A 16273-nucleotide genomic window follows, 5' to 3' on the forward strand; every position below is an offset into this window, starting at 1 on the left:
TCCAGGGCAGTGCCGGGCTTTTCTAACCTGGTGCGAAACTTCGAATTGCAGCCCTCCGCATTTCTGTCTGATCTAGCCAAGGTGGCTTATGTGTTTTATGTTATTTTACCTCACAGTGCCAGTTTTAGCAATCCTCTAGGAGGAACCATTATGAAGTCCTGCTAGCAGCACAAAATCCCTCCCATCTCTAAATACTGTATTCACTAAAAACAGCAAGCTAAATCACGCTTAACGTCCAGTTCAAGTGAGGAGGTTATTAGTCTGACAGCATCTCACAGCAACATACCTCTAATGTTAATTTCAGTTCTACATCTCTGTACCTTAAAAATGTTTTGTTTCACCTATTTTATTCATCTTTTCTTTACTAAAGTAACCTAAAAGGCTTTTTTTTTTTACTCAGTGAGTATTTAATACAGTTGGCACAATCAATAGTAAAACTATGAAATAGAAATTACTCCTTAACTCAACATTGGGGGAGTGTTTTCCTGGTGCGTTAGAGCAGTGTGCTTCTGCTCTGAGAAGGTTGGAAGTACCCGGTTTGATCCCCACAACCTTCACTCTGGGTGTCTGAGAACGGCTCTTAAAGGAATAGTACACCCAAAACATGATTAGCCTTTATTTTCTACTCACCCCCATGCTGAACAACACTCTGGAGTACTTTTTTGATATCTCAAATGCATCTGGAGATCTGGGAGGCTTCTTGCTGTCTGCTGACATTCAAATAATGGAGGTCTATGGCGCCCGAGACAGAAAGGTCCATAAAAGTCCACAAAAAACGTGTCAATATTCCTCCATACTGCTCGTCCAATGTATTCCAAGTGTCCTGAGTGGGTAGCATCCAGAATTTACTCGAAACGAAGTCATTTAGAATGTTTTTAGAGCCTAAACAGTAGTGTATAGGATTTCCTGAAAGCGCGTTCATGACGCTACGGAAAGCGCGGCAGACCAAACCAGATGAAAGTGCGCATTCAGCTCGGCAAAGAACTCATGCTCTTCCTCAACACTGAAGTCCTCAGACATTTTTCTTTCGTTGTTTCTTTCTTTGCACAGGTAAACAGCACATTTCTTCTTCTACGCTTGCATTATCGGCAGAGCAGACGCTGAATGCGCACTTTCATCTGGTTTGGTCTGTCGCGGTTTCTGTAGCGTCGTGAACGCGCTTTCCTTTAACCCCACTCTGCTCCCCAGGCGCCGCACAATGGCAGCCCACTGCTCCCCAATGGTTTTCCGTCTGTTTGGTCCAAACAAATATGTCTAAATTTGCCTAAATGCCTAAATTTCTCCAATGTGAGATTTAAAGTTTAATTATATTATCAATTATAACATATTGCAAAACAGCTATCACAACACTGAAGCTCAGCCAAAAGTTTGCTACAGGGTCTTAAGCAGGTTTATATTGGTGCAGAAGAGAACATTATTAAGCATGATTGAGTACGGCATTTTTCCGGCTGTTTTAGTGTCTTTGCTGCCAGTCCTGCTTTGCCATGTTAACCATGTCTCTCACCTCTCTATGCCTCCTACGCTCAAACTGAACTGACATAGCTTTTGTTTAACAAAGTTCTCTGTTTAACTAAGTTGTCTTTGTTTGTGGATGTTCCTCCCATGCCCCCTGGTGTCCAGTCAACCCTTTTGGTCAGGTCTTCGTCTCTCCTCTCTGACCCCTCCTTCGAACCCTACCATCTCCACATCTTCCATAACCCTAATCTAACAGATTATAACGTGTAGTGATTTATGAACTCAACTTTTAGACAGAAAGTTGTTAAGAGAAAATTGTTGCATATGTTTTTTCACCTCTAAAGTCCCCTTATTGTTGTGCCTACATCCACTTCAAATAAATATAAAAGTAGTTCAAGACACTGCAAACAGACAGACAGACAGACAGATAATATAATAGCTTTTTTTTCTCTTAAACAAGCTGATAGATAATGTACAGCTTCTTTTGGAAAAAAAAAAAAACACTCCAGATTAAGGCACACAGTCAATGTTTATCTTAAATACAATTATTTTTGTGGACACAAACTTACGTAAACCAACAATTACATTTGGAGGTAAAGCTTTTATACAGTAGGAAGTACATATTGCAGTTGGTAAAAACTTTAAAAAGGTTTACCCGCTTGAGAAGACTGTTTCTTTTGACTTATGTACATTATGTTTAGGTTTGATGATGAGCATCCTCTTGTGGGCTGCTATGCAATTACAAAGCAAAATTGAGGTAAGCCGGAAATAGTGACTGAAGAAGGAAATAGTTAACGGGCACAGGAACAAATTCCTCCTGCATCTTCATAGACACAGAGAAAGACAGCTTTACCACTATTGTATCACCCCCTCAGGAAATGACAGCTTCTCAGCTTCACTTTGTTTTGTGCAATGGGCTATAACATATCACTCTTTTTTCTTCAACTTACACTATATTGCCAAAAGTATTTGCTCACCCATCCAAATTATTGGAATCAGGTGTTCCAATCACTTCCATGGCCACAGGTGTATAAATTCAAGCACCTAGGCATGCAGACTGTTTTTACAAACATTTGTGAAAGAATGGGTCGCTCTCAGGAGCTCAGTGAATTCCAGCGTGGAACTGTGATAGGATGCCACCTGTGCAACAAATCCAGTCGTGAAATTTCCTCGCTCCTAAATATTCCACAGTCAACTGTCAGCTGTATTATAAGAAAATGGAAGTGTTTGGGAACGACAGCAACTCAGCCACGAAGTGGTAGGCCACGTAAACTGACGGAGCGGGGTCAGCGGATGCTGACGCGCATAGTGCGAAGAGGTCGCCAACTTTCTGCAGAGTCAATCACTACAGACCTCCAAACTTCATGTGGCCTTCAGATTAGCTCAAGAACAGTGCGCAGAGAGCTTCATGGAATGGGTTTCCATGGTCGAGCAGCTGCATCCAAGCCATACATCACCAAGTGCAATGCAAAGCGTCGGATGCGGTGGTGTAAAGCACGCCGCCACTGGACTCTAGAGCAGTGGAGACGCGTTCTCTGGAGTGACGAATCGCGCTTCTCCATCTGGCAATCTGATGGACGGGTCTGGGTTTGGCGGTTGCCAGGAGAACGGTACTTGTCTGACTGCATTGTGCCAAGTGTAAAGTTTGGTGGAGGGGGGATTATGGTGTGGGGTTGTTTTTCAGGAGCTGGGCTTGGCCCCTTAGTTCCAGTGAAAGGAACTCTGAATGCTTCAGCATACCAAGACATTTTGGACAATTCCATGCTCCCAACTTTGTGGGAACAGTTTGGAGCTGGCCCCTTCCTCTTCCAACATGACTGTGCACCAGTGCACAAAGCAAGGTCCATAAAGACATGGATGACAGAGTCTGGTGTGGATGAACTTGACTGGCCTGCACAGAGTCCTGACCTCAACCCGATAGAACACCTTTGGGATGAATTAGAGCGGAGACTGAGAGCCAGGCCTTCTCGTCCAACATCAGTGTGCGACCTCACAAATGCGCTTCTGGAAGAATGGTCAAAAATTCCCATAAACACACTCCTAAACCTTGTGGACAGCCTTCCCAGAAGAGTTGAAGCTGTTCTAGCTGCAAAGGGTGGACCGACGTCATATTGAACCCTATGGATTAGGAACGGGATGTCACTTAAGCTCATATGTGAGTCAAGGCAGGTGAGCAAATACTTTTGGCAATATAGTGTATCTCCCTCTATCTTCCACTCTTCACTAAAAAAAGATTGTTACACTGTACCCTCACAAAATAATAATTCATTCATCTACAACCCTAGAAATAAATTGCTGCAGTTCCGGTTTTTGAGGCTCCTGTAGAGAATGATTTACCAGTTTCAATTGCTGAACCAAAGCCTATTCTCTTGCTTAGTCTCACTTTTTTTTTACATAAAGAAACCACACCTCTTCACATATGACTCTTCACCAGTACCTTTCCTATCTACTTTTACTTCCTGAATATCAAATACACTTACTGTACTGATGACTATTGTGAGCAAAGGATAGCTGGAGCAGAGAAATATACCTTCTAATCAGGTATGATTTAATTCTAATAAACATGAATTTATCTTAACTTATTGAAGCTATGTGTACCTCAGGATGACAATATTAACAGATTGTTATTGTATTGTTCTTATGTATTACAGAAGAGTTTAATCAAATAACATGAATAAAAGTAATTAAATTCATCCTGTCCATGCGCAAGCAACCTTATTGTCTAATTTAGGTGTAAGTTAGTTAATAAATTCTGAAATAATTCATTTCCTTTTTTTTGTTTACAATTTTCACAAATGTTAACAAAGTAACATTATTTTTTGCTCTTCTTTTTTTTTCTCCCCAAACTTTCTGCAGACAGAAACTCATTCATACTGAAAAATCAGCGGTCCAAATGATATTAAAAGGGAAAGTATGTATAATTCTCTTAGCTATAACTACTGCAGGTGTTTTCTTTACGTTAAATTTCAGAGAAGGGGTTTCGTTTGAGGACATAAGGTTTCAATACAAGGTTACAATACCAAAAGAGCAACATTTCTCCAACAGTATAAAGGACGAAAACCCACTAAATAGATATGTCCAGGACGAAAACTTACAAGATAAAATTGTACAGGACAACATACAGGACAAAAATACACAGGATGAAAGCTTAAAGGACAAAAATGTTAAGGACAGAAGTGTACAGGATGGAAGCTTAAAGGACAAAAACGTACAGGACAACAATACACAGGACAAAAAAACACAGGGTGGAAGCTTAAAGGACAACAATGTTAAGGACAAAAGTGAACAGGACAACATACAGGCCAAAATAAAAAAGGATGGAAGCTTACGAGACAAAAATATACGGGACGAAAATGTCCTAATTAAGAGCACACAGGGCAACCAATGTGGTTGTAAGAAATGTTTTTCCAAAGATGATAAGTTGCTCATGAGTTGTTTCAATCCTTCAATTGAACCATTTTTGTCTGTGAACACCAAGCTTTCTGAGAATGTTTTCCAGTGGTGGAAGGTAAGCTAATACCACAAAACATTTTCTCCCCTTTTTTCAAGTTTTTATTTTAAACCCTAACAGAATAATGTTTTTGGTGTGTGCATACAGCGCATACAGTATGAAAGACGCGACTTCAGTTACTACAAAGCAACAGTGGCCAAGCTGTTTACAATGTTTCCGTCCATTCCTGATCTTGGAAAGCCTAGCCCAGGCAAATGCAGGACTTGTGCTGTCGTGGGGAATTCTGTAAATTTGAAAGGTTCAGGTTACGGACCTTTGATTGATCATCATGATATCATTATAAGGTACAGGCCCAGTTCTGCATTTTTAAAATCCACTTCAAATCCATTAAGCAGCAAACTAATTATCATACTTTGCTATTCAGAATGAACGCTGGTCCAACCAAAGGCTACGAGAAAGACGTTGGGACCAGAACCACTCATCATGTCATGTATCCAGAGAGCGCTGTAGATTTGGATAATTCAACTCATCTTGTAGTGTTTGCTTTTAAAATACAGGATCTGGAGTGGTCCACTAAGGCCTTGACCAGAGGATTTTATGTAAAGTAAGTTTTTTTTTTTTTTTTTTTTTTTGGCTACAATTTTTTTGTGTGTTCTGGTTTCCATGTCAGTTACTGTACATCACAAAAAAACAGAACGATAGAAAAAAACAACCACATTTAAAGATATATTTTTAACAGTACATCCAATTGCAACATATGAGGTAATACATGCATTTCCTGTTTTTTTTGTTTTTACTTTTAAAAACTATGTGATTAACAGGAAGCGGAAACGTGAAGCACTAATTGTGAAAATATGTTTTTTTCCCTTTATTAGACAGAAGGGTTTCAAAAAACTGCATTTTAACGGGTTTCCAAACAAGTTGAACATGTTGCCCTAGATACAATACAGACCAAACATTTGAACACACCTTCTTATTCAAAGAGTTTTCTTTATTTTCATAACTATGAAAATTGTAGATTCACAATGAAAGCATCAAAACTATGAATTAACACATGCAGAATTATTTACTCAACAAGAAAGTGTGAAACAACTGAAAATATGTCTTATATTCCAGGTTCTTCAAAGTAGCCACCTTTTGCTTTGATTACTAAGGGGTAGTCACCTTAAATGGTCTTCCAACAGTCTTGAAGGAGTTCCCAGAGATGCTAACCACTTGTTGGCCCTTTTGCCTTTACTTTGCAGTCCAGCTCACCCCAAACCATCTCTATTGGGTTCAGGTCAGGTGATTTTGGAGGCCAGGTCATCTGGCGCAGCACCCTATCACTCTCCTTCTTGGTCAAATAGCCCTTACACAGCCTGGAGGTGTGTTTGGGGTCATTGTCCTGTTGAAAACTAAAAGGTTCAACTAAACGCAAACCGGATGGAATAGCATGCTGCCGCAAGTTGCTGTCATAGCCATGCTGGTTCAGTATGCCTTCCAATTTGAATAAATACCCAACACTGTCACCAACAAAGAACCCATCGCACCTCCTCCATGCTTCACAGTGGTTACAAGGCATTTAGAGTCCATCCTCTTCTGCTTGTTGCCTGCCCTTAACAGTGGTTTCCTAGCAGCTATTTTACCATGATGGCCTGATTAACAGAGTCTCCTCTTAACACTTGTTCTAGAGATGTGTCTACCGCTAGAACTCTGTGTGGCATTGACCTGGTCTCTAACCTGAGCTGCTAATGACCTGCAATTTGTTGAGGCTGGTGACTCGGATTAACTTATTCTCCAAAGCAGAGGTGACTCTTGGTCTTCGTTTTCTGGGGCGGTCCTCATGTGAACCAGTTTCTTTGCAGCATTTGATGGATTTTGCAACTGCACTTGGGGACACTTTCAAAGTTTTGCCAATTTTTCCGACTGACTGACCTTCATTACTTGGCTGCTTTTTTCTTGCCATGATACAAATTCTAACAGCTGTGTTAGCTCATAGTTTGGCAGTCTTTAGTGTGAATCTACAATTTTCATCGTCATGAAAATAGAGAAAGCTCTTTAAATGAGAAGATGTGTCCAAACACTTAGTCTGTACTGTATGTCTTAATTTATATCTTCCTATTAACTTAAAAATACCTTTTGTGATACATAAAAACTCACAATTTCTTCTAAAATCATGTATCGTTTGTTGCAATTTTTACCAATGGTAGCCGGCATATGCGTTGAATGCTCATAAACATCTACTGTAATTAATTTAACCCTTTAAAACGGGCAGTGATTTTTTAACTTCAACTTTTAACAGAAAGAAAGTTGTTAAAGAAAATGTTTTTATCTCTAGTTGTTGCATACGTTCTTTTCATCTCTGATTTCCACTTATTGTTGTGATTAAATCTGAAATTGGCTATTTTTATTTTACTGATGGGATAGAAGTATTAAAACTAAGGCTAAATGCATTTTTAACAGATTGTATGATTAAATCAAAACATTCAATTCGAATAAATATTATGGAAGTTATTTTTTCACCTGTGCAATGCATGCTGGGTCGCTGATGTGGTTAGGTCATCTACTGTTTACTTAAATAGCTGGAGCTAACACCATAAGCAAAGGCTAACATGGCATCCAAACAAATCGTAAGATATTGATCTTACGATTTTTTTGGATTAATATTTGTTTAAAGTGACATAAAAACATCTTTCAGTTGTTGTAACACATATACAGTAGTAGCCCTTCAAAATGTCCTCACTATCCTTGATGGGCCCTTGGCCAGTCCTTGGCTGGTCCACCTTCAATTCCTTTTTCAACATCAATATTTGTGCTAAAATATTCTTTCTGTCATGATATGTGGACATTAAAATCTAAAGAGAAGCTTCATCTCCTGCTCAGACTCTGTAATTCAGTAAAAGGGAGGAGTCAGAGTAAAAAAAATATGCAAGATGACACCACTTCAGTGGCAGGAAGTTGGAGGGGATTTGCAGGGAAGTGGGCTGCCATTCGTCTGCCATTTTCCTGGAAAGGGTCATTTTGAATGGCTCCTACTGTAACAACAAATATTTGAAAAAATCTTTTGATGCTAACCTAAACAGCCTTGGTTAGAAACTGGAGCTCTTAGTAACAAAGCTCTCCATCTTAGCATCTCTTAGCAACAGCTGCCAACTCCCTTTGGTTCTCCTCATCTTCATTCCTCTACCAATTTCAAGGCCTTCCACTTCAAACGGAGGCTTAACATTAAATTTTTTTTTCTTTGTTTTTTACCTGAGCTTTCATTCGTGTGAGAATTTGAGCCCCAAAGTGTATCCTGCATTGTGTAGTACACAGAGGCTAAAGAGGAGTGATTAGATCCTCACATCCTGGCCAGGAATGGTTCAGCTGGATGAAAATGATATGTTTGACATTACTTTGGCTCTCTGATTTACTTAAACATTGTGTAATCCACATTTGCAAAGAAGGGATCTCTTCTTCTTCTCTGTCTTTATTTCCCGATAGACGAGTCTGACCAGCATATTTTCGGTTGTAAAGTGTGAGCAATTTGATCACATTACAGCATCAGGGCAGTACAGTGTGAAAACAGATATCATGAACTGTGAACATTTTAACTCTGCGGTTTCGTCCTACACTTTGAGGTGTAGCCAAGTACAAAGATTAAAAATATTTTATAGTGTATGCCCAGCTTAAAGAATGTCATAACCACCTTGTATGCTTTATATCTAAAGCTTAAATTCTAGCCAGACTTCAATTGGGTTCACACTTTAGTCAAGTGCCATCTTAACTGCTAAAAGAGAAAATGTGAACAAATTGGAAAAGTTAAAGCCTTGACACATTCCAATTGTTACAAACCGGGTCTTACATGTACTTCCTGCACTCAAATGTCCTAAGGCTGCATTAAATGGTCTACAAATGAACAAATTAGATCCCTGGACCCTGTGTATCTAATGTCACATTTTGTTAAACTCTTCTGAACAGGACATCTAGGAAAGTAACACCAAAAATAAAAGCTAATAAAGATTTGGTAAGTATGAGGTTGAATGTAATTAACAATTTTGAATACAAATGCGATCATTCAATAAATCTGAGTCCTTTTTAACAGGTGATGGTGGTCAATCCAGCTTTTATGAAGTACGTCCATGAGGTTTGGATGAAAAGGAGGGGAACGTATCCATCCACCGGTTTTATGACTCTGGTTCTTGCTCTTCACGTATGCGATGAGGTGAGCCCAACTTATCCTCCAGATAATGATCAAGTTTCTTATGATCGTAGTAGAACATCTTTATCAGGGTCTTTAAAAAAATTTGTTAATCCTGGTAATGTCTATTAAGCCTTTTGCCTAAGGTCAAGTTACATTTAAGAAAAAAATGTTCGAATATAGAATTGCCATAAATTATTATTATTATATTGAGTTTTTATCAACAAATTGATGAACTTTTATAGCTTTCAGAATCACCTTTAAGTCGTAGGGAAACGGCTGTTCCAACCGTTGCATTTCGGAATTCTCCTGAGTGGTGCACGACTTTACACCTGTGAATGAAGTGAACGTGATTGTTCGTTTATCAAGAGGGCGGTATTGTTAAGGCAGAAGGTTCGCAAGCAAGTTTGATTGTGGCTGTTTTCGCGGAAGCATCTTGCTTAACAGTTAGAAACTTAGTGTTCCATTGGGACCAAGTAGCACTAAATTGGTGACTTAGCAACCACACTGTCAAGGAACGCTATGGACAGAGGAAACATGCAAGAGGAGGAGAGTATTGTGTTGGAGATCGTGGATGGGTCTCCTTCGTCATACATTTATTATTTAGAGGAAGAAAGCGGAGACGAAGATGTTGTGGAAGAGGATGCCAGGGCGGCAGAAGCTTGGTTTGGTGTAGAAGGCTTACAGCCGTACGTCTTTGAGCCCTTGCCTCGCAACGCTGCCAGTTCTGTTAGCTCTACGCCTGCTGAAGACACAGACGTCCATCCCCGTCAACACTGGGACGGAACTCAATGGGAAAGGAAATTATTTTTATTTCTTATTTCAACCGTTGCGTATATTAGCTGCGACATATGAATCAAGATGCTATGACTGAAAAATTTTGATTGACAGATGACTGTTGATATATGATTGGCCGAATTTAGGTGTACAAGCTGACGTATAACTAACTGGCCTGCATAAGATAACGAGAAAAAACCCCACAGATTTTAAGGCAGGATTTTTTTTCAGAAATTTACTGCTACATGATTTTGTCTGATAAAGAGTACATTTATATTCATGTTTAAGCCAGATCTGACATTTAAATGTGATTTTCCTACAACTTTAAGCTGTAATTTTCTTTTTGCTTTCTCATTTGGTTGTTCGCCCATTATTTTTTACTGCATTGGTATTCCCCCCCTCAACTCCGACCTGCACTGTCGGTCACTTTACACCTGTTTTGCACTATCCCCCCCCCCACAATCTGTGCCAGTACTGTTTTACATTTCCTTTTCACTGTTTACATTTCCTTTTAATATATTTATATATATTTTTTGTAACTGTTTACATTTCCTTTCCTTTTAATATATCTATATATTTTTTATATATTTTTATTTTATTTTTATTTCACGGTAGCTGTTATGGAAGTCCCAAATCTCATTGTATTTGTCACAGAATATAATGACAATAAAGGCTTTTTGACTTTGACTTGAACATTAGGGTTTGGAAATAATAGGGTTAATTAGCTCCATTCAATGTCTCACCAACGCCTTTCGATGAGTTAAGTCCTGGACTTCAACTGTGAAGTCTACTGTGTCGTAGTGACTTTCCTGCAGGAGAGCCAATGGCCTCATTTTGTTGTAGCAGACAATGCTGTAGAAAATTAGTTTAGGATATTCTGAATGGGCAACACTTACCTGTATAGTAAGATCACTAACTTTCACTCTTAAAATGTCATAGTGAAAAAAAACAGAAGCTTCAATTAAAGTTTTCTATAAGCCTGTAGGGGACACAGGGGGAATTTTTAACCAATACTCCTACATAAAAATGCCCCGTTTGCCTGTAAATTAAAACCGCATTCTGACCTAAAGGGTCTCAGCCCCACAAAAATCTGCTGGAGGGAGCAGTGTGATATAAGAACGTGTCTGTCCATAACAGGGAATGTGTTTCAGAGCAAACAGGGCATTGGCTGCTAAAGATAGCAAAGGATGTGGTACCACATCCTGTTCAACTGAAGTAGCTGCTGCGTTGGTTGTCAGCGGGAACAACCAACCACTGAAATTTTTTTCTTTAAAAAGAAAGTTATACTTGGGTATTTCGGTTTGTTCTTTTGAACCTTGTTCTTTTTAACTAATACCTATCTGCTTTGCATAAATTCAGTTTTTATTTAGTTGCTGGATTAATTCATAAAACTGTTTATTGATCCTTATTTCAGCTGTAGCCCATTTATTCACTGGTATTATTTTTAACAATAGGGTAACTTTAGATAACAATGGGGTTTACAGCAGGTTTGGTAAACACTGCTCAAAGCTCTGTGGATAGAAATCTATGTGCAATGTTGGAACTGCCCACCAAAATAAATAGTTCTAGATGGAGGATAGTGTATTATCTATTTTCACTGGAAGGCCACACACCTCTTTCTCTTACTGTTTGCTTTGTTGAAGGTTAGTGTTAAGTTAATCAGTTTAAAAAAATATTCATTACTTCAGATAATGACAACATTATCTTCATCGAAATACATAAAAAAAGAAAAAAATTTGGAAATGCCTTTGTGGAAAATATAAGTACCTAAATCAAAAATGCCACATGTCACTTCCTTTCTTGGTTTTCATACGTCAACACCCTTTCTTGACAAACAGCAGATTTAACTGAGCTTTTTCTGCACTTTGTGAACTGCTGTTGCCTGCCACATGACTTGTGGGTGAAACATCAGGCAAAAAAAGCACAGTAAAGTGAAAGTCTTTTCACCGGTTTCACCAAAAGAGGTGTAAAATCCTTTTTAGTGATGAAATTGGGTGGAACTTGCCCTATGCAAGACCAACACATTCTCACTCCCAACTTGTCCCAAAACTGAACTGCAAATAAAATTCTAGCCATAAAGTGGCCGTTGGTACTGTATGGTAACATGTATATTAATGTTTTTAGGTTTAGAGATTAGGGTAAGGCATGTGTTAAGGCTGGTTTATACCCAGAAATCAGGTTGTGTGTGTGTGTGTCGCAGTTACGCAGATATGCCCCCAGCCCGTCCGCTGACACTCTGCTGCACACTGCTCCGAAAGTGTAGGTGACCGCACACCGCAGGCCTTTGATTGGCCAAATCTACATCCGCTCTACACTATGTGTAATTCCTGTTTGGTACTTTACTGGCTTGTGTTGTTTGTTTGACCGCCATTGCGGAAAAAAACGTGTGAAAATAGACCAGCTAGAAGAGCAAGGTGGGCGAGAACGCTGGGACCGTTTTTCCACCTTCATCCCTGTTTTTCGCCCTCATGTCCCTCCGTTGTCGCATAAACTGGCCCCACTTCCTCACCGACTCTGTCGTATCTCTCTTGCTTTGTTGCGTGGAATAACGTAGTGCAGACCACGCTAGATGTTGGGCATAAATCAAAAATATCTGCATCATACCTCCGACAAGCTCACTGTAGCTACGTTTACATGGACACAACTAATCGGATTGAAGGCCTGATCAGATCAAAAATGTTTCATGTAAACATGTCAGACTGAAGATTCTAATCCGATTCGGTCCGATCGGATCTAAATTTAATTCCGAAAGAGAGAGGTGGTTTTTGCCGATCGCCATTCCGATTGGCGTCCATGTAAACACCCATTCGGATCTTAAGAGTAAAATAATCTTCACTGCGCATGTGTGCGACGTCAGCGTGACGTTTTTCCGCCTTGTCAACAACAGGAAACCACCGGTCGCTCTCGCTCTCGCTGTGAACAACATGGCGGGGGGAGTCTAGGAACGCCGACTTATACACTCAAGTTAATTTAAAGCTGCAGGAAGCAGGAATTAATCCTCCTCCTCTTCCTCTTTTCTCTCTCCACAGCCCACTCGCTCTCCCACGCGGTTCAATCGCTCATTCTCTACATTTTCTCTCGTACATTTCGCTGCCAAGCGCTTTTTTCCTCCTCTCTCCTTTTTTCTTTCCGCTCGCTCCGAGCGCATCGTTTGTCAGGCCTCCCAAAAACCAGACGCAGACAGAACTGGCAAGTTTGGCAGGAAGTTCTGCGCATGCTTAAAAGATTTAATCTGATCCAACGCTTGGTACATGTATACACACGTCATGATCGGATCATTTCATTTAGTGTACATGTAAACGGAGATTTTGAATTTCCGATCAACCAAGGTTTGGATCGGATCGGGGAAATTTGGTGTAGGGTTTGGTGTAGAAGGCTTACAGCCGTACGTCTTTGAGCCATCCATTAACCATCAAATTGAGCAAATTGTAATTAAGTAGATAAATCCACTAAAAGAAAGCACTGAAATTTGAAATGAATGTTACATTTGCGAAAGATACTGCTAAGGTGAAAGAGATCGATGACGAAGAGGATGTGATGGAGGAGGGGATAGATTTGAAGGATTTTAACTGAGTGCGGTCCGAGAGGTAGGATGTAAACCAGTCTAATAAAGTGTGCGGATGCCAATGGAAGATAGCCTGTTGAGGCGGTGGAGTGACAGATGGTATCAGAGGCGGCATTCATGTCAAAATGGATGAGGATGGTGAGAATTCCAGAATCAGCTGTCATGAGAAAATCGTTGGTAATTTATTTTCTTAGTGCAGTTTCAGTGCTGTGGAAGGGGCGGAAATCAGACTGGAACAGGTAATTGTGGGATAGGCGACTATGGGCGAGGAGTTGGGAGTTTCCTGTTTATTAGAAGATTTTGGAGATGAAGGGCAGATTAGAGATCAGAGGGCAGTTGTTGAAGTTAGAGTGTACCAGGTTTTTTCGGTACCTTTTTCAAAATAGGGGTAATGGCAGCAATTTTGAAGGATGTAGGGACAGTTCCAGTGGTGTGAGATGAGTGAATAATGGCAGAAATTAGGGGGATCAGAGAAAGGAGGCAGTCTTTAATAAATTGTGTGTATGGGGAGTCAAGTTGACAGGTGGATGACTTGGATTTTTGGGTGAGTTCCCTGAATTGGAGCAAGGAAAATGGGTGTGTGGATTAGTGAGAAATGGTTGAGATGCCGATGTTTTAGATTTTTTTAAATGAAGGACATGATGGAGTTGCAGAAAGAGGTTGTGTACAGATGAGGAGGGAGAAAGTGCTGTGATTGGGTGTGGTGTTAAATAGGGACAAAGTGTTCTTCGAGTTTCCCTTATTGGCAGTGTTTATACTGGTGACGTAGTGTGTTTTGGTCCTCGGAATGGATTCCTTATAACATGTGGTTGTACATTTCTTTGTGACTAATGTGACTAATGAGACTTTGGGTGGAGAAAGAAAAGAAAGAGATCTTATTTCAAACGGTGCAAGAGTATTAAGGATATTGCTTTAATGAGAAACCAGATCACCAGGGTTGGGTTGGTTGTGGTTGCCAACAAATTTATTGTTCCTTTAATCCCGAAATAAAATGAGGCGTGGTGTTTTAAGGTGTTGAGAGGAAGTTTCACTGTAAATGAGCAGAGAAAGAAATCAGTTATGGGGAGTTCATCAGCTGCGATGTCAAGAGTTTTGTGCAAACTAGTAATAGACATGCGGCTACTGCCTTAACAAGACTGTGATTACCTGTTAAAAACAGGTCAAAATTATGATGTATTTTGGATTTATTTTACTGATTGTAACTTTTTTTTGACAGAAGGAGTTGTTATTGACTGACATCTGATTTGTACCTTCAATTAAATATGTATTTTTTGTTTCCCTTTGCGGTTTTCTCTAGTCATGAATCAAATTCTTGGAAAAAAGTAGATGATCAGCCTTATAATTAACACACAGGTTGGAGAATATTTTTCTTTCAATTTAACAAATGTTTTTTTCTTTTGTGTGTTCCCAGGTCGATGTGTTCGGATTCGGAGCCGACAGTAACAGGAACTGGAGCCATTACTTTGAGGTTTTAAAGAACAAAAAATATGGAACAGGACCTCATTCTGGAATAAATGAGTATAGAGTCCTAAAACAGCTGGCAAATGAAAAAACAGTCAAGCTTTATAAAGGATCATGATCTTTATCAGACTTTGAAATGTCTTGGAATATTTTCCTTAACCAGAAATCCATCCAAAAAGCTAAACCAGTTATTTTTCTTCAAACGAATAATCCAGAAAGATTAAAAAAAAGAAATAATAAATAAACCTTGCAAGGCTTAAAACAAGCTAAAAAAGATAAATGCAGATAAATGGGCTTAGAAACTTCTGCAACATTGGTAACATAATTATCAAATTAGAGTGACACCAGCATCAGATCATCTGGTTAGAAAATGAACATATACTTACTACAAACCTTTGTTTTTGTTTTGCTCAAAGCTACTTGAGCTAAGTTTTATTATATTTGGATCAAGACCATTTTATTTTCTATTTCATATTCATATCCTCCAAGTTTTCCTAAGATTAATAAATAAACAGAAAAAGAACAAAGAAAAAAAATAATATATATATATATATATATATATATATATATATATATATATAGAGAGAGAGAGAGAGAGAGAGCTATATATAGAGCTCTATATATTTTTTTTTTAGTTGCTAACTAAGATACTTTATTGTGCATTAAAAATATTATACATGTAAGCTGACTTTAAAACCAACTTTTAACTTAACTCTAGTGATTTAAACCATACCACCTATTGGGATTCAGAGTTTCTCGTGTGGTAAGATGTGTTGAAATCTTTTGTTATGAGTTATTATCTGTAAAGTAATGAGCAGGTGCAGATTTCCACAGACAGGTTAATATGAAGTATACTTTGATTATCGTCTAATAAAACACTCATAAGTTCTGAGGATACTACAATGGTGATCAACGCAGGTTCCTCCTTGTTGGTTTACATAATAATTGCCTGTGAATGTCATTAAGTAGTAATCTCGTTTTACTAATTTAAGCGGTTATAATCTGCATCTCCTGAAGCTATTAAAATAGGTTATTATTTATTTTTTTACTAAAGTAAAATAAAACTAAACACTAGTATTTAAATAGAATTTCCTTCGTTAATTAGAATTCTTTTTTTCTACACATTTTTCATCCTAATATGTTTACTTTCAATGCCTGTGTGAATTCTTAGAAGTTATAATGTTGGAAAAAGGTTTATAAAACCACTAATGTATAAGGATATTAATAGTTCAGTCTCCCTCTGTCTGAAGGAACAATCAAGAGTTGAAGTGCAAAGGGGAATCCAACAGGGTTGCCCCTTTATTATTTCTATTAGCTGTAGAGTTATTGGCTCTATTTCTTAATAATAGCTAAGGTATTGAACCATTAAATGCAATAACTGAGCTTGCTGATGATAGCAATGAAA

At 38.8% G+C, this 16273-nt stretch overlaps 1 protein-coding gene across 2 annotated transcripts; it reads left to right on the top strand.

Moving 5' to 3' along the window:
* The first annotated feature begins 3863 nt into the window (after positions 1-3863).
* On the top strand, positions 3864-15137 carry LOC119788144 (CMP-N-acetylneuraminate-beta-galactosamide-alpha-2,3-sialyltransferase 1-like). Of its 2 annotated transcripts, XM_038292323.1 has the most exons (8): positions 3864-3996; positions 4312-4455; positions 4642-4963; positions 5054-5250; positions 5331-5510; positions 8846-8891; positions 8970-9089; positions 14819-15137. In XM_038292323.1, exons 2-8 carry the CDS (start codon positions 4349-4351, stop codon positions 14984-14986), a joined length of 1140 nt encoding a protein of 379 aa, XP_038148251.1. In that variant the 5' UTR covers positions 3864-3996; positions 4312-4348; the 3' UTR covers positions 14987-15137. The 2 variants fall into 2 exon arrangements, with proteins under 2 accessions (XP_038148251.1, XP_038148243.1); XM_038292315.1 differs by having other exon boundaries at positions 4312-4963.
* Positions 15138-16273: the final 1136 nt, after the last annotated feature.

This window comes from Cyprinodon tularosa, unplaced genomic scaffold, assembly GCF_016077235.1.
Source record: "Cyprinodon tularosa strain WSP-4 unplaced genomic scaffold, ASM1607723v1 ctg1087, whole genome shotgun sequence".
NCBI lineage: Eukaryota > Metazoa > Chordata > Actinopteri > Cyprinodontiformes > Cyprinodontidae > Cyprinodon > Cyprinodon tularosa.

Bases quoted from the DNA above. Each gene is read 5' to 3' on its own strand.
- LOC119788144 (XM_038292315.1), top strand. From the start codon at position 4,349: ATGATATTAAAAGGGAAAGTATGTATAATTCTCTTAGCTATAACTACT. The intron at 4,964-5,053 runs GTAAGCTAATAC...GTGTGCATACAG, and splicing joins ATGTTTTCCAGTGGTGGAAG to CGCATACAGTATGAAAGACG. The intron at 9,090-14,818 runs GTGAGCCCAACT...GTGTGTTCCCAG, and splicing joins CTCTTCACGTATGCGATGAG to GTCGATGTGTTCGGATTCGG.